This window comes from Talpa occidentalis, unplaced genomic scaffold (assembly GCF_014898055.3).
Source record: "Talpa occidentalis isolate TD23 unplaced genomic scaffold, MPIMG_talOcc4v2.1, whole genome shotgun sequence".
NCBI lineage: Eukaryota > Metazoa > Chordata > Mammalia > Eulipotyphla > Talpidae > Talpa > Talpa occidentalis.
Genome location: NW_026555331.1, coordinates 106,217,543 through 106,233,844, shown reverse-complemented (window position 1 = coordinate 106,233,844; position 16,302 = coordinate 106,217,543). Strand labels below are relative to the sequence as shown.

The 16,302-nt window shown below is 42.4% G+C and overlaps 1 protein-coding gene and 1 pseudogene across 1 annotated transcript; both read right to left on the bottom strand.

The window, feature by feature from the left end:
* Positions 1–804: 804 nt before the first annotated feature.
* PRR15 (proline rich 15) lies at positions 805–5,362 on the bottom strand. Its single transcript, XM_054692444.1, has one exon. The coding sequence runs from the start codon at positions 2,722–2,724 to the stop codon at positions 2,344–2,346; it is 381 nt and encodes a 126-aa protein (XP_054548419.1). The 5' UTR covers positions 2,725–5,362; the 3' UTR covers positions 805–2,343.
* An 8,460-nt stretch (positions 5,363–13,822) lies between these two features.
* LOC119250233 (peptidyl-prolyl cis-trans isomerase A-like) lies at positions 13,823–14,348 on the bottom strand (annotated as a pseudogene).
* Positions 14,349–16,302: the final 1,954 nt, after the last annotated feature.

The window sequence follows — 16,302 nt, the reverse complement described above, 5'->3', positions numbered from 1 at the left end:
AAATCAATGCATTCCTCCTGCTGCATAATTAGGACTGCTTTAAAAATATGTAATTACAAACCTCAACTGAAGATTGTGAATTGCATTCACTGTCATAACTGCCATTAGCAGTTCTAAATTCTTTCAGATCAGTGGGATAAAGATGTCATGTTAATAATTTCCCAGCTATATGCCTGCTATTAGTTATCTGCCACAATTACAGACTTGGATGGTATCCAAAAGTAGACACAGACCCTGGGTAAATGCCAATGTTTTGTGGCTCTAAAGAAATTTTTAGAAAAAAAGTATTCTTTTAGAGAATAAGTCTGTGGATGAAAGAGTTAGGATAAGATTTTTAAATTAATTAGTCACAGCCTTAATTTTATAAATAGGTAGGATCCGAATCTATCTGTCTTCCTGGGAGGAGAAAAGTGTTTTGGGTAATTACCCATTCTAACTTTGATTACTTTTTAGAGAGTGGAATTAAAATACTTTATGAAGTTGTTTCAAAGCTTTGTGGAATAGCTTTGCCAGCTCACAGACCCTTCCCTTAGAGAAAAAATTCCCAACTCCCTGTTTTTCACTGGAATCTAGAGATGGGAAGTTCATTTAAAATTAATGTAAAATCTCCCTTATCCAGGAAGCTCACCCTGATAAGTATTTTGTCCTGTACTTTCCATTTTTAAATACACAACAAAAAATATTTTCATGATTTTAAAAAAAGCTTACATACTTTCTCTTTTATGTAAACAATTTCCTTTAAAGTAAGCTCTTTGGTAAGTAGAAACTTACTTATCAAATGGTAAGGTAAACTATTACTCTGCTGAAACCCAAGTTTGATTCACTAATTTAAATTTCTCCTTGCCATTTCCATCAATTTTTTTATTAAATCTTTATAGACAATCAACCTCTTGTTATTTTATGAATTTCTAATTCAAGAGAATGTCTATATGGTGGGTTTCAAAGTTTCAATCAAATTCTTGTCTGTGATTAACTAAATATATATGTATCTTCACACACACACACACACACACACACACACACACACTGCTCACTATAATTTCCTTACTATGCATTTCTGGACGTTTATAAATGAAATGAATTGTGGGAAAATATCCCAGTGGCTCTTTACAACTACAACAATGCTCTTGTATGTGTGTTGGAATAAAGTAGTATTCATTTACTCTTTTACTTGCTTGAAGTTTATAATGTAAAGCAAACAGGTAGATTTTTGTTAAGAAACTTCAGGTTCAGAGACATAAAGGCTTTGAAACTAAGTAAATGCATACTTTAGATTAAGGAAATAAGCTTTTGAAACAAAGGGTGAGGAGAAAACCAGTTTTGCACAAGTTAATAGAATTCAGTTTATTTGTCTGAGTATTTATGGACCATTGTTAGAAAGGTGAACAACAGGCACTGAGAATTATTACTAGCATTGTGACTGTGACTTACTCTAGGAAGATGCACTCAAGTAAAAAAAGAACTGGGACAAGTGAATTAGCACCTCTCCCTTCCTTTCTCTTACTTGGTTAGTAATAGGGAAAGCTGACTAATTGATTCTAGTCTGGGTGTAGCTGGCTTCTAGAAATGTTCTTCTCCCTGCAGCTTTCCCAGAGTAGCTGTTGTGTGGCAAATGATTAACTCTGTCACCTCGGATTTTGCATGCCTGCTAAGTATGCTTTTAAGTATGCTTCAGTCTTGCAATGGAAAAAAAAAATACAAAAGTCAACAACTCTTACAGTGCAACAATTTTAATAATCCACACTAAAATGGGTGGCAGAGTTTTGTAGTTCAACATTAAGAGCAAACTTGCCTTACTTAAATTCTACTTAAGAAAGCTTTTGCTGTCTCCTAGCCCTTCCCTTAAGGTATAAAATCTACCGAAGTACTTCTAAAGTGCATATTTCAGACATTGAAAACAGCGCTGTGATTTGCTTCACAATAAAGTGGCCTGAATCAGAGAATGCCTTCCTGATATGAGGGGCTGCGAAGTTCCAGTTCAGCTACCATCTCTTAGGAAACAAGCCTTCTTATTCCCACAAGTTATACAACCTGTGAAAGCCACAGAACAGCTTTCTGAAAGAAAGAAAAAAAAATGATGCCCACTTCTGCTGTGGCAACTATCTTCTCGTACCACAGTTAATGCATCCTTGAGTCCTGGAACACTGAAAACTCAAATGACGCTTTAATTTCCAGGAAAAGAAAACGGCGGAGGGCTTGTAGGAATAGTCTGAATTTCGTGAAATTAGACACCAAGTACAGGGGCCCGTCAAAATTCCCGGGTTTAGAAGGGGGAGGGGTGGGTTGTTGGGAAGGGGTGGGAGTGGGGGGTGAGGAAGAGAGACAATTTTACGCAGCAACCGCCTATTGTTTGTCCTCTTGGGGGTCGCCAGGGAACCCCGCCTCCTCCGGAGACCTGACTCCTTCGGGGAGCAGGGTGGCGCGCACTTTCCTCTTCTCCTTAAAGCGACCCGAACGCGAGATCTTCAAATTTCGACGACTGTTGCCCGATTTCTCCCCACACAACTTGTCTGGCTTGTGGGGCTCGCTGGCGCCTCCAAGGAGATTCGGGTGCTGGTTCTCCCGGGAGCTACTACTCCAGTCCGGGCTGGGCGGCGCGGGCTCCCCGGGGGCAGGCTGAGCCGGAGGCTGCGCCCCCACGGCGGCTTCCTTGCTTTTCTTCCGGCTGTTAGTGAGCGATTTCCACCAGGGGCTGGAGCTGCCCGTGCCGCCGCTGTCGGCCATGGCCAGCCGGCCGTGGGCCCTGGACGCCCCGGGTGTGGAAGCGCCTCAGCTGCGGCCCCTTTCTCGGGATGGTCTCTGGCGTCCACGCAACACCTTGGCCGGCTTCTCACCGGAGGCCCTCTGGATGGAAGCCCTGGTGGCGCCCTGTGCCAGGGAAGAACACAAAACTTGGTTACCGGGTTGATCGAAATCATGCGCCCCCCACTCCCGTCGCCTTCCCTTCCCTCCACTGGCAGCAGCTCGGCCCCGGAGTGAGCGCTGGAAGAAGCCAAGAACCGCAGCCCCCACCTAGCACCACAGCGCGCGCGGGGTTGCCGGAGGACGCGTGCCCTCCAGGGCGCCACCAACTGGTTTCATGGTTCAATCTTGGCAATCCGGGCCTCAACCCTTGACTTTCCACCAGGGGAAGTGCAGAGGTCCGCGCCTGTGGAGTAACCAGGGTAAGTTCTCGGGGATATGGATTACCCGGACCCAAGAGGGCGACGGCCTGTTCTGTCACTCTGCCTGGCTGTCGAAGGACACCCAAAGGTGACACCCGGCCCAGGACGGCCTCCTCGAGGATGCACCTGGGAGAGCGCCAGAAGCAAACGAGTTGCCTTGCGCTATAGGTGAACAGTAATCATTAGACCTCCATCAAAAAGCATCGAAATTTCCCACAAACATTTTCGCTCCATAGACCATTATTTCGCGATCCTTTTCGATGTGATTTTCCCGGGAATTTACATGCCAGTAGAGTGAAGGACAAGCTCATGGTGTTTTGCTTGGTCTCCTTTACATGGTGCTTTGGGCATAATTCCTGCCTTATGACTCTCAGAGAAGTACGTCTAGACGTAATTTTCCTTGCAAGTCTCCACTCCATTCTTTCTTTCAGCCTTGAGAGCAATTTTGCATCTCTATGAAGCTAACCCCAGCTGATGGTTGAGAGTAGTCCAAGCGGTAAACCGCCTTCCCTCTTACTGCTGTGTTAAAATATGCACCAAGTCTGTTTGCACCAGGGCACTCTTAAGATTTTAGTTGACAAATTAAAGGTGGTTATTTTTCTTGCGCACTTCTCTCGCCTAAAGGAGTGAGCAACCGGGAACTCCAAAACAATCTCTTTCTTCCCAGCTTTTAAAATAGCCCTCTGCGGAGCGAAAAGGGTTTTTAAAGTTGTTATTGTTATTAGCATTAGCATTAGCATTAAAGGTCTGTGCTGGGTCTATCTGGCACTAACTGCCTGAAAGCTCAGGATTTACTTGCTCCGCGCGACTCATTTCTGAGCTTCTGCTAAGTTTCCTTGTATCCTTGGAGCCCAGCACTCCTGGCATTCGCTTGCGCGCCAGAGAGCAACATTTCAGCTCGGTTTGCTGGGGGTCCTCCTACCGGAATTGCAGGGAGAGAAAAGTCTGATTTTCTACCCTAGGCGGCGCGGCAGCCTGGGCTCAGAGACAGCGGCACCCGCTCCTTCTCAGGACACTAGTGCAGCGACTTGAAAACAATGTAAGGAAAAACTCCCCAAAGTTCTTCCCGTGCAGAAGGCTCCCACAACCCTCAGGCAGTTGGCAGCTGGGTTTGCAAACACCCTGCCCCCTCCTACTTTCAGATCAGAAAAACACCCCAAATTATTTACTGGTGGTGTTAGTGGGGTGGTCCTGATGATGCTTTCTGTCTTCTACCCTACACTTTCTTCTCCATCATCGACTTTGTGTGCAAGGAAGGGCTTTTCAGGAATTGAGCAAAGAAAAGATTGCAAATTATCCAATGTACACAGATCGCTTGTAGCTCATAACTTCTCAGGAGCCCGGCGAGCACCCCAGAGTGACACCCCGGCGCCAAGGTCTGCTTTGGCTGACGCAGAGTCACTCTAACTGCTCACCTGCTCGGGCTTCTTCCGACCCCCGAGACTTCGCGCTGCGCCGGCCGCCCAGAGATGGCTCGCTCGCAGCAAATTAGAAGCCCGGACGCGGCGTCCCTCTGCTGTCTTGAGGAGACCGGGCTTCTTTCTGGAAGTGTGCTAGCCAAAAACTCCGCACCCTAGCTAAGCTAAATGCGGCTGCTGATCTTCCAGGACGCTTTCAACTTCTGCTCGCTGCTGCGGTGGGCGGTGGCGGCTGGAGGGCTTGCCGGGCTGTGTACTCCGACAAGAGGGCACCGCGGCGAGTGGATACCAGGCTCGCTGCCCAGGTGAATGCCAGGCAGGCTTTCCCGGTTAGTAGCCTTTCATTCTCGGCTCGACACTCTTTCCTGATTGTGTATCCCGGGAGCTGCTGGGAGCTGGGGCGTCCGCTGCCCACTTGGCGCGGGAAAAGACATCTGCCCACCTGCTGGTTATTCGCCAAGTGATTCGAGAAACCAGAACCCCAGGGCAGGGGGTAGAAACACACACACACACACACACACACACACACACACACACACACACACACACCCTCCAGAACCAGCAGGCGGCAACCGCTGTTACAGGTGCAGGTAGGAACTTCGCTTTCCCGCCCCACAAGGGATAAGATTGGATCAGATCGCGTAGGCGGCGCCAGCATCGGGACGCATGATTGGAAAATGGTTGTGCTGAACCACTCGCCGGCCCGATCCGCCAAGAAGAAACCGTGGAGGAGCCAGGAGGCCGGGAAACGTAGGCTGTGGCTGGGCTCTGTAGATAAATGTTGCCGCACGGCTCCCTCAGCCCCTACAACATTCCCCCACCTCTGGACCTTCAACCGCGGCCACTCCACTTCCAGGATCCTAAAGTTTTGTAACTCACAGGATCTGTTTCATAGCCACGCAGAATGTGCAGAGTTTCAGTCACCTTTATTTAAAAGTTACACCATTAGCAAACTTGCTGTGTGCCAGGCAGGCGTTTTCTGGGAATTAACCCATTCACGTCCCAGCAATCCTAGGAGGTAAATTATTCTCCTCACTTGACGGGCCAAGAAGCTCTAGCACAGCGAGGGTAGAAGGTTGCTTATGGCTGGCTGCATACTTGATAGTGGCAGAGTCGAATCTGAACCCAGGTCTGACTCTGCCTGCAATAGGGTAACTGCTGTGTTATAGGCAACCTGTCTGTCTCTCGTGCCCTTAGCTAAATGAGGATGTGAATCTCCTTCTCTCAAGTGTGCAGTTCAGTGGCCAACCCCCTTCCCCCTCACTCCTCTTATAAGTCCAGGAAGTGGACCAGTGGGTTGTGTCAAGGTTTGGAGGGTTCCCTCCCTGTTCTTCTTTTTCAAAGAACTATTTGCTGTTCCTTGAACTCATGAAAACTCTGAAAGAAGGTCTATGAATGATGCATGAGCATCAATTTCAGAAGTGAAAGTTTTAATGCCTACCTCAAATAACTTATAACTTAGAATTAAATTAGGTGAAATATAGAAATAAAATTTATAGAGTATTTTAGTGCAAGAAAAAGGATACAAACTTTATCTTATTTACTTCTTAGTTTGGCATTGTTGGACTTTGTAATGTCACACACATCAATGCATTTTCGGAAGCTGGACATTTTCATCTATTTATTGGGATGAGTTTTATAGAGTAAACTTTCAGCTGTAGTACCCTGACTGAACAAACACAGGTCACCAACTCTGAGGGGAGGAAGGGTCAATTCATGATAATGCCATCCACTACAGATGAAGACTCTGGTCCAAGGAAGGTCTTGTCATTATCACCACCAGGAAGTTGTGGGGCTGATATGCTACATTGTTTGCTGATCAAATGGGCAAAAGAATGAAGACATTTAGGAAAATAAAATTTCTGCCAAATGGCTTTGTATCTTGAATAATTTAACAAAGGGCCAGCACTTTCTTAATAAATATTAAGCATTTACTAACTACTGAACTTAAAATTTCATTCTCTTACATCCCCCACTTTATCAAACAACTTTGAATATTTGTTATATTGTTCATTGCTAACTGATAATGACTTACAAATAATCCTTGCATGCAGGGAAGACATTTAAATGAAGACATGAAAGCTTACAATCCATAATGTCAACCTTTTGCACTTAAAGAACTGATATGACCCACATGACCCTATATAATTCATGATCAAAATTGTCACTCCATCTCAGTACCCACCCCCCCAAATTTATCTCTGATGTACTTGCCTCTACCATCCTCAATGAAAACTTTCTTTACAATTATTGCCCCCAACTAAATCAGGTATAATTTCATAGCACATTGTTGATTGTTGCTTTATGCAGACAGCAGTTACAATAATTTATTTTTGCTCTTTATTCCTTCTTGTAGCTCATATTTTAAAATGCAACTTCAAAATACAACCTTTAGATTTTTTTCTCTAGTGAAGATCAGCTAGTGCGCACTGTCTGTTTTGTCTAATATATTATTTTTGCTGATTATAGAATTTAGAATTGGCAGTGACTTTCAGCCCACTGAACAAATATTTTTTTCAGTGTCTTTTAGTTTAACATAATTTGTGTTGAGAAATCAGTTGCTAATCTGTCACTAATTTGAAGGTAACCTATCTTTTATTTGGTCTCTTGAGATTTTATCTTTGGTTTTCTTCAGTATTTCTGTGATGTGTCTAAGTATGGATCTATTTAAATTTTTATCCTATTTGGGATTTTGGGCTTCTTAATTTTTTTTTAAAGATTCATTTATTTATGCATACAAGAGCTGGGGTACAGGCCAGAGATGTGGGAGTGAGAGGATTCCCCAGAGACAGAGTGGGGAAGAGAACAGGCAGAGTGACCAGAGTACACTGCTGAGGGGAGCAGTGGGGAAGTCAGGAGAGGTCTGCTGCGCCGGGGATCGAACTCACACTGCAGAGGCTGTGAATTGCTTCATAGCGCGGTGCTTAACCCCTTGTGCCACCAGGGAGGCCCTTTAAATGTTTTTAGAGAATTCTAAACCATTATTCTTCTTCACAATCTCTGCCTATTCTCTCTTTCCTATTTCTGGAACTCCAATTAAACATTTGTCAAGTCTTCTCAAGGTTCTTAACCTGCCCTGTGTATCCTGATTTTTGCTTTTTATGCAACATTCTGAATAATTCCTTCTGTTCTATATTGGAATTTGAGTTCTTTCTTCTGTTGCATTGATATAGCTATTAAATCTTGACATTAACTTATACATCCTGTGTTTTTTTTGTCTGAATGTTGTCTTTGTTTATATTCCAAATCTGTTAGGTCACTGTTTTAGTCTTTTATTGTCTGTGGGTATTGCTAAACTTCTATTTTCTTGTTTTAACATAACAAACATAATTATTTTATAATTTGCCTAATAATTAAAAAATCTGAAGTCTCAGTCTGATTCTTTTATTTTTGCTGTCAGTTCTCAATCATAGGGCCTTATTTCTTGGCGTTCTTGGATATTATTGTATGCTATTCATTTTCCTTAAAAATTATTCATGGAAAAATTTAAGGCCTATGATAAAGACACTCCAAAAGAATTTTCAAGAGTTAAGGGGAATTACCAGACAAACTAAGTTTATGACTTGAGGAGTTATGGCTAATAAATACATGTGAGCAATAGTGCATTGTCACATCCTTTGGGTCAAGTCCATTCTTTCCTTCTCTCCTTGTCTGAGAAATTTTCTGTGCATGGGTGGGTACCATAGAGTTTACTTCTTGGTTCCCTAAACAATGAGGGTGTGACCTTTTGGGGGTCACTCAACCAGAGAACTATTTCCTATAAACCATTCTTCTTTGGGTGGATCCTAGGCTCATCTTCCTGCCTCTTTTGAACAGGAGACTATCAGAACTGAAGTTGCTTTAGTGCCCAGTTGTTTTCAGCAGGTAATTATGTTGTAAATTGTCGGTTTGGTGTTTGTTCCCTCAACCAGAATATAATTTTTCTGTTTATTGATTAGTTTATTGTCTGACTCCTTCACTAGAAAATGAGTTTCATTTTAAATAATGATTATTTACACAGCACTTCCTATGTACCTTGTACAGTTCTAGTTGCTTTATAAATATTAATTCAATTAATCCTCCTAAAAGCACTATGAAGTAGGCACTATCATTATTATTATAGATGAGGAAATGAGATATTAAGAACTTAAGCTACTTGTCTAAGGTCACACAGCTGGTAAAAATCAAAGCCAGTGCTTGACCCCAGAAAGATTGGGCTTTGGAGTCAGGGATCTAACAAATCACCATATTATGTGTCTTCTATGAGCACTAAAACATGGCATTGATGAATCTTTGGGACCTGGTCATTGCCCAACAGTAATAGTTCTCGACACTGATGAATAAGTGGCCCATCAAACACATAAACTTGAATGCTTTGTTGGTGACAATACAACTGACTTGTGGAAAAAAATAAAAAGTGTCAATGAAATAAAATTTAGATCCTTCAGTCCATATACTATTAGGTCAGTTTTGTTTAATTCTCATATATGAGGACAGTAGTAGAGCAAATCACCTGATAACTCTGTTTTTGTTAATGAGTTGGAAAAATCTGTCATGTTCAATAATCCCTTGGAAGGAGAAGGAGTAGGTGGTAGGATACAGATGGGGTTGAATAATGTCATACCAGAGGAGGGCTGCTGAGATTTTAGTAAATACTGTAGTTAGGGAATAAATGAAAGATTTGGAGGACTTGACTTCTCAGAACAAGACTCCACAGCACATCCTAACTCTCAGGAAACAAAGACAATTTATTCTTTGTTAGAAAATCACTGATGTAAATAAAAGTCATGTGCTACTATCCAAAGTAATGTTCCCTAGCTGGTCACCTGCTCTAGGTCAGGGCTGGGTTAAACTAGCTCCTTGGAAAGGTGACCTGCTCGCTATCTGAGGTTGTTAATTTCCCTTTTCAAAGCATGGATTCAGTTATGCTCCATTTGGCAGGTTATATTTTCTTTTTTGTGGTTTGTCACTGTGTCAGCCCATTACGTCACTGGTGTACAGGTAGAAAGTAAATATCTGATGGAAGGGTAACATGATGCAGGAAGTGAATTTTTGCTTTTCTCACCTGAATCAAGGCCAATGTCAAACTTACACGATTAGAAGTCCATAAAAAAATAGCTGTTTTCCTAAGTTATTTTGCAGCAAATTTAGCACTCAGCACTGAGCAGCAAAGCTTGGCTTTGCTTGTGCTAATACAGGGAAATCTTAAACTACACCCAAAGTGAATGAACACTCATGTTTATCCATTTGACATAATTTCATTTACATAGTGAGAAAAACTGCTTCAACTATAGCTTTTCACCTTTAATGGCAGAGCAACTCCGAAACACAGATACTACAGAGATTCTACAAGTCCTACAGCTTTAATCACAGAAGGTTGAAGCAATTTGCTCAAAGTCACAGGACCCTAAGAGGTGGAGTTATTTTGATTGGGTATGAGATACTCTATCCCTAAAACAGTGTTCTTCTAATAGCGCTATTTGAATCTCATATAGCTTTTAGTTAATTGTTAAATCAGTGAATGTTGGTGTTAAGGCTATTACATTAAAATTCTAAAAAGGTCATTGTCTTCTAAGTATCTCACTTAGAAGAATGAGCCCTATGTGGGTGCTTAAATATGAAAGCCCAATGAATCACTGAGCACCCAAGCTCCAATTAACACTAGGAATTGTAATTATATACATTTCTTGTGAAAAGACTTGATGGCTGGTTTGAATTACTAGCTGTGTGGCTTTGGGAAGATTACTTAATATCTTTAGGCTCTAGTTTCTTTGTATGCAAAGTGGGGAAGATACACCTCTCAGGGTGGTTGCCAAGATTAAAGTAGACAATACATTTATTATAGTCCCTTGCATAAGTCCCTGACACCTAACAGTAAGTGCTAGTTTCTCCTTGACTTATAATTCATTGGCTATGTGGGAAAATTATGTGAATAAACAGTGCAAATCAATCAATTCCAAGTGCTTTTTTAAAGGTCATGATAGAGATTCTTAAAAGTCACTATTATTGTTGATTGGAGCCAGTTCCCCCCACTCCAGAACATAATTTGAAAATTTATTAGAGAATATTTAATATACAACAATTTACTATGAAGCTAACTTTTTTCAGAAACACGATTAATGATTATACTAAATGAAGCAGAAGTTTTCTGTGTGTGGCTCAGGAATGCTCTTCATCCTTTCAGCACCAAAATTACATTACCTGTAGTTATAGGAGGAAGTAGGCCTAGTTAAGCTTGAAAGCAATGTTACTAGAAAAGAATGAACAAATCATAAGACAAAATATTTAGAAGTAAAGTCAGGGCCAGGCTGTGGCAAGGGCATAAACCAAGGAATAGGATGAATATATGCTGTACCATCAGTTCCTGCAATCTTAATTCATAACCTGCATCATCAAATCATACCCGAGGTGGGGGAGGGAGGCACAGGAGCATCTTATCTCTGCTAAGTAGACAACGTGACATTATTTCTTGTTTCCAAAAATCAACTTATTTTATTAAAGTAATATAAGCACAAAATTTGAAAGTCCAATATTATTTAAGGGCTCATAGCAAATTATAGGGTTTCTTACCTCTTCTTTCCCTCAGTCCTCTTCACCAACCACTTTTTTTTTATTCTTGGCACTTACACATCTCCATATTTCTAAATAACATGTGTGTTATGCTTCCTTTTGATTTACCAGTAGCCAACACCCCCTATTTATTTCCTATTATGGGTATTTGCAGATTTCATTCTCTTACACCAACATGCCTTCTGTGCCCCTCCATATAGTGCCATTAGACTCAGCACAACCTTCTTTACTTGACTATTATCATACTGTGGTCTGTTCAGCTAAGCATTGCAGTGCACAGATAATTTGCTTTCTAAATTTTTGTCTTTTCCTGAAGTTCACTGTGCGCCCCTTTCAATTTCCAGGCCCCTTTTTTGAATTTTTTCAAATCCCTTCCATGGCTTCCTACAACTTCATTCACATCCATATATGTGCATGCATTTCCTTTTCCTAAGAACCTCACTCCTGGACACCTCCCTATTCTTCCAAAAGACTAATATCTCTCTGGCCTGCCTCATAGCCTCCTCCTAGGAATGTTTTGCATTGGGTTCCTGTAAAGGCAGGAAGCACAGGGCAGGTGTCTATGATCCGAGCAGATGGGCGGGAAGGAGAGTCCTGGAGCCCTTTGTGGCTTTTTCAGGCTTTCATTGAGTTTACCAGGTACATGGCAGGCAGGGGGGTCAGGAAGCTTACAGGTCCCTAGCCCCAGGCGAGTACTCACTCTTTCTGGGCTCTCAGGCTGCTCCTTTCAGCAGTGTATCTTGCGGCCTCTGCTTCTCTGCTGGTTCTGATTCTTCTGGCAGTTCCATTCTTCTGGTCTCTCTTTCGCTTTGCTGGCGTCCCTGTGATGCCGCCCTTATAAGCCCAGTCTTAGCCCAGGTGTATCCCACATATGCATGCCCACACCCTACTCCAGGTGCCCGCCATCAGGCATGCATTCAGGTCTGCAAGGATCCATCAGCAATCCTAATGGCAGGAGGGCAGAAAAGCCTGGCAATTATTTACCCTATGGTTCCCTATTTCTTAGAAATAGAGTGGGGAGAAGAACAGGCAGACTGACTGAAATACACTGCTGAGGGGAGGAGCCGGCGAGACAGGAGAGGTCTGCTGCACCATATGGGCAGCTCCCTGGCTGGCGGGTATCAAACTCTGTACTATGCTGCAGTGGCTGCCGATAGATAGCTTCATAGTGCTGAGACTTAATCCCTTGTGCCACCAGGGAGGTCCTATTTCTTTCCTTTTTTTAAGATTTATTTATGCATACAAGAACTGGGGTAAAGGCCAGAGGTGTGGGGGGTGAGAGGATTCACCAGAGACAGAGTGGGAAGCAGAACAGGCAGACTGACTGAGATACACTGCTGAAAGGAGCAGCGGGAGAGTCAGGAGAGGTCTGCTGCGAGGGAGGACCTATTTCGTAGAATTTGAATCTCCCTTTTCTTGATGGCCTCACCTGTTTGGGCAGAGCACATCAGGTCGTGCTGCCTCTTTAGTCACACAGTTTTGGCCCAGACTGTGTGTCTTTCTGGGAGAGGTCATGCAGGAAGCCTCATGAGCCTCTGCAAAGTCTGCCTTTTACTAAAAAATGGGGACCCAATGGAGACTCAAGACAACATAGTGACATCATCTCACCTGTGTTTTAACAGGATCCTGCTGACTGCTGTGCTGAGATGGACTGGTGGGTAGAAGAATGTGGAGGGGAAGTAAGGGATGTGTTAGGCTATTGTTGCAGGTGTCCAGTGAGAGACAGTGGTGACTTGTACAGGGTGATAGTGGTGGAGATGGTAAGAGTGTGAAGGTTGTGAATATTTTTTAAAGTAAAGCTAATAGGCTTTACTGATATTCTGCTGGTGCTGTGTAAGAGAAATGGAGGAGTCATGGATGATGGTGTTAGCTTACTTCTTCACAATGCATGAACTAGAAGCATCAGGTAGTGGTTTTTGTTTTTCTTTAAATAGGGTCTTTTTTTTTTTTTAAAGATTTATTTTTATTTATTTATACATGCACTGGGTACAGTCAGAAGCGCGGGAGGGTGAGAGAATTCACCAGAGCCAGAGTGGGGAGCAGAGCAGGCAGAAGGACAGAAGTACACTGCTGAGGGGAGCAGTGGGCGGCAGGAGAGGTCTGCGCACCATGTGGGACCCTCCTCCGGTGGCCGGGGAGCAGCCGGGGATCGAACCAGCGCTGCAGAGGCCGCAGGCAGCTTCGCAACCCAGCGCTCAACCGCTGCGCCACCGGGGAGGCCCTTAAATAGGGTCTTAATGTGCTTATTCTTTCGTTAGTTATTAGTGAGCACTATTTTTTGTTTATTGTTTATTCCATAATCATAAACTTTTTTTTAAAGATTTATTTATTTATGCATACAAGAGCTGAGGAACAGGCCAGAGATGTGGGAGGGAGGGTAAAAGGATTCACCAGAGACAGAGTGAGAAACAGAACAGGAAGACTGACTGAAATATACTGCTGAGGGGAGCAGCAGGCAAGGCAGGAGAGGTCTGCTGCGCCATGTGGGTTGTTCCCTGGCTGGCCGGGGATCGAACTCGTGCTGCAGAGGCTGGGGATTGCTTCATAGTGTGGTGCTTAACCCCTTGCACCACCAGGGAGGCCCCATAATCATAAACTTAACTCTTTAATCCATTTATCTTGGAAGGGGATAAGGAAAATATAGAATATCTTGAGCAGATGGAATGGGGGGGGGGTGCTCTCCCGAAGAAATAATCTGCTCTACAGAAGAAATGATCTGGTCATTAAGAAATCAAATGTATTAGACTTGTCCACAGGCAGCAGTGGTGATTTTGTTTGTCTTGCCATTCCTAGGCCCAAAGCCTCTGTGACGTCTACAATATTCATGCCCTCCTTCACCTTGCCAGAGACCAGATGTTGTCCACCCAATCACTCAGGCTTGGCAGTGCAGGGAAAAACTGGGAACCATTCATGTTGGGTCCAGCATTTGCCATCAACAAGATTCTGGGATCTGTATACTTCAGGATAAAATTCTCATCATCAAATTTCTCACTGTAAATGGACTTGCCACCAGAGCCAGTATAGTGTGTGAAGTCGCCACCCTGGCATATAAAACTTGGAATAATTCTGTAAAGCAGGAACCATTATAAGCAAATCCTTTCTCCCCAGTGCTCAGAGCATGCAAGTTTTCTGCTGTTGCTAGAAGTTTGTTTGCAAATAGCTTGAAGGAAATGAAGCCCAAGGGCTTGCCATTGACAGTGTTGACAACATAGGGGATTCACATGGCTGCTCAGTGTGGGAGGTCTTGCGGAGGTGGTGTCTGCAAAGTTGATAGTCATTTCTAAGCATATCAAGAGCCATTCCAAGTCAACAAATATAGAGGTGTTTTTGTTAATTAATTTTTTAAAATTGAAGTAACATTGGTTTAACACAATATCAATAATTCAGAAGTTTAGGGTCACACCTCCTCAGATGTATGTTACCTCACCACAACCACCTCCAAGGCACCCATAATCTTCATCATAGTGCATTGAGACTCACCACACTTTGCTCTTCACCATGGCGGTCCCCTTTTGCTAGCCTTAATTCTGTATTTCTGGGGCTTGTTAATGATTTGGTTCCATCTGACCCTTTGTTTAGTTTCTCTATATTCCACATATGAGAAAAACCATCTAGTATTTGTCTTCCTCCTTCTGACTTATATTACTTTGCAAAATCCCCTCCAGTTGCATACATATTGTCAAAAATGGCAAGATTTCACCTTTTTTAAAAAATAGTTGCATAGTATTCCATTGCATATACATATCACATGTTCCTAAGCTATTCATTGGATGCTTTCTTTGTTTCCATAACTTGGCTGTTGTAAATAGTGCTACAACAAACGTAGGAGTGCATACATCCCTCTCAATTAGTGTCTCTGCATTCTCTGAGTAGACATCTAGTAGTGGGACTACTGGATCAGATGGTAGATCTATTTTTAACATTCCCAACAGTATATAAAGGTTCCTTTTTCTCCATTTCCTCCCAAACACTTACTGTTTTGGTCTTTTTGATATGGGCCATTCTCAAAAGTATGAGATGGTATCACATTGTGGTTTTGATTTTCATTTTCCTCATGTTAAGTGATGATGAGCATTTTTTTTTAATGTACCTGTTGGTCATATCTGTGTCTTCTTTGTAGAAATGTATTTAGTTTTATTTAGTTTTTCTGCCCACTTTTTGATTTTTTTTATTGAATTGTATGAATTCTTCATAGATATCAAAGATATCTTGAATATCAGTCTCTTGTCAGATATGTGGTATGCAATATTCCCCTCTCAATAGAGCATCTTTTTTTCAGTGATGGTTTCTTTCGCTGTGCAGAAGTTTTCAGTTTGATGCATCCCATTTGTTTATATTCTCTTTTGAGAAATATTATTTTTAACAATAGTACATATTATGTAGCAATGCCATGAGTGAGTTAATAAATCCACTATTAATAGTCATTATGTTATTTTTATGTTCTTCTGATAGTGAACTTTGAAACAAGTGATCTCATGGCTATGGAAGACTCTTGTCTATCAATTGAATCTGCTCTTTTGTTAATATCCTGTACTAGTCTGTTTTACACTGTCTAGTTATTTTAGAATCTAATTTTTAAATATTATTTTCAAAGTAATATGTTCCTCTTTTAAAGAATATATATTACAAGATTTTAAATGAGGCTTTTCTTGTCACCAAGTTTCAGTCCAACTGTGAAGGGAATACTGAGAGAATATGAAAACCATTTTTGAGTTCCTTAGTTCACCACCCACCTAGAGGGCACATCAGGGGAAATAGAGGTGGAAGCAAGAAGCTTGAGAGGATTTTTTTAAAAGAGTGAAAATTTAGAAACCTGCTCCTGGATGAAGGGAAGACCAAGCAGGGGGGTTTCTCAAGAACCCCTAATTTTGTGTCTTCTAGAGTTTATGGACTCAGAGAAAGATCTGACTGATGCCTGGAAAAGTCCACAGGCATCTACTTGCTGATGCAGGCAGGACCCCAAAGGGCTATGGTGGAAGTGGGAGGCTCTCTAGCAGTGACATTGCCGGGGTACATGGTTACTGCAATGAACTATTAGACCTAGTAAGAGGGTTTAGCAAGGTTGTTGGATATTAGATGTAAATCTATACCACTTGCACTAGTGATCAATGATAATATTTTAGAGCAGTTAAAATGGATGAAGTAAATCTCTATGTATCAATATGGCACAT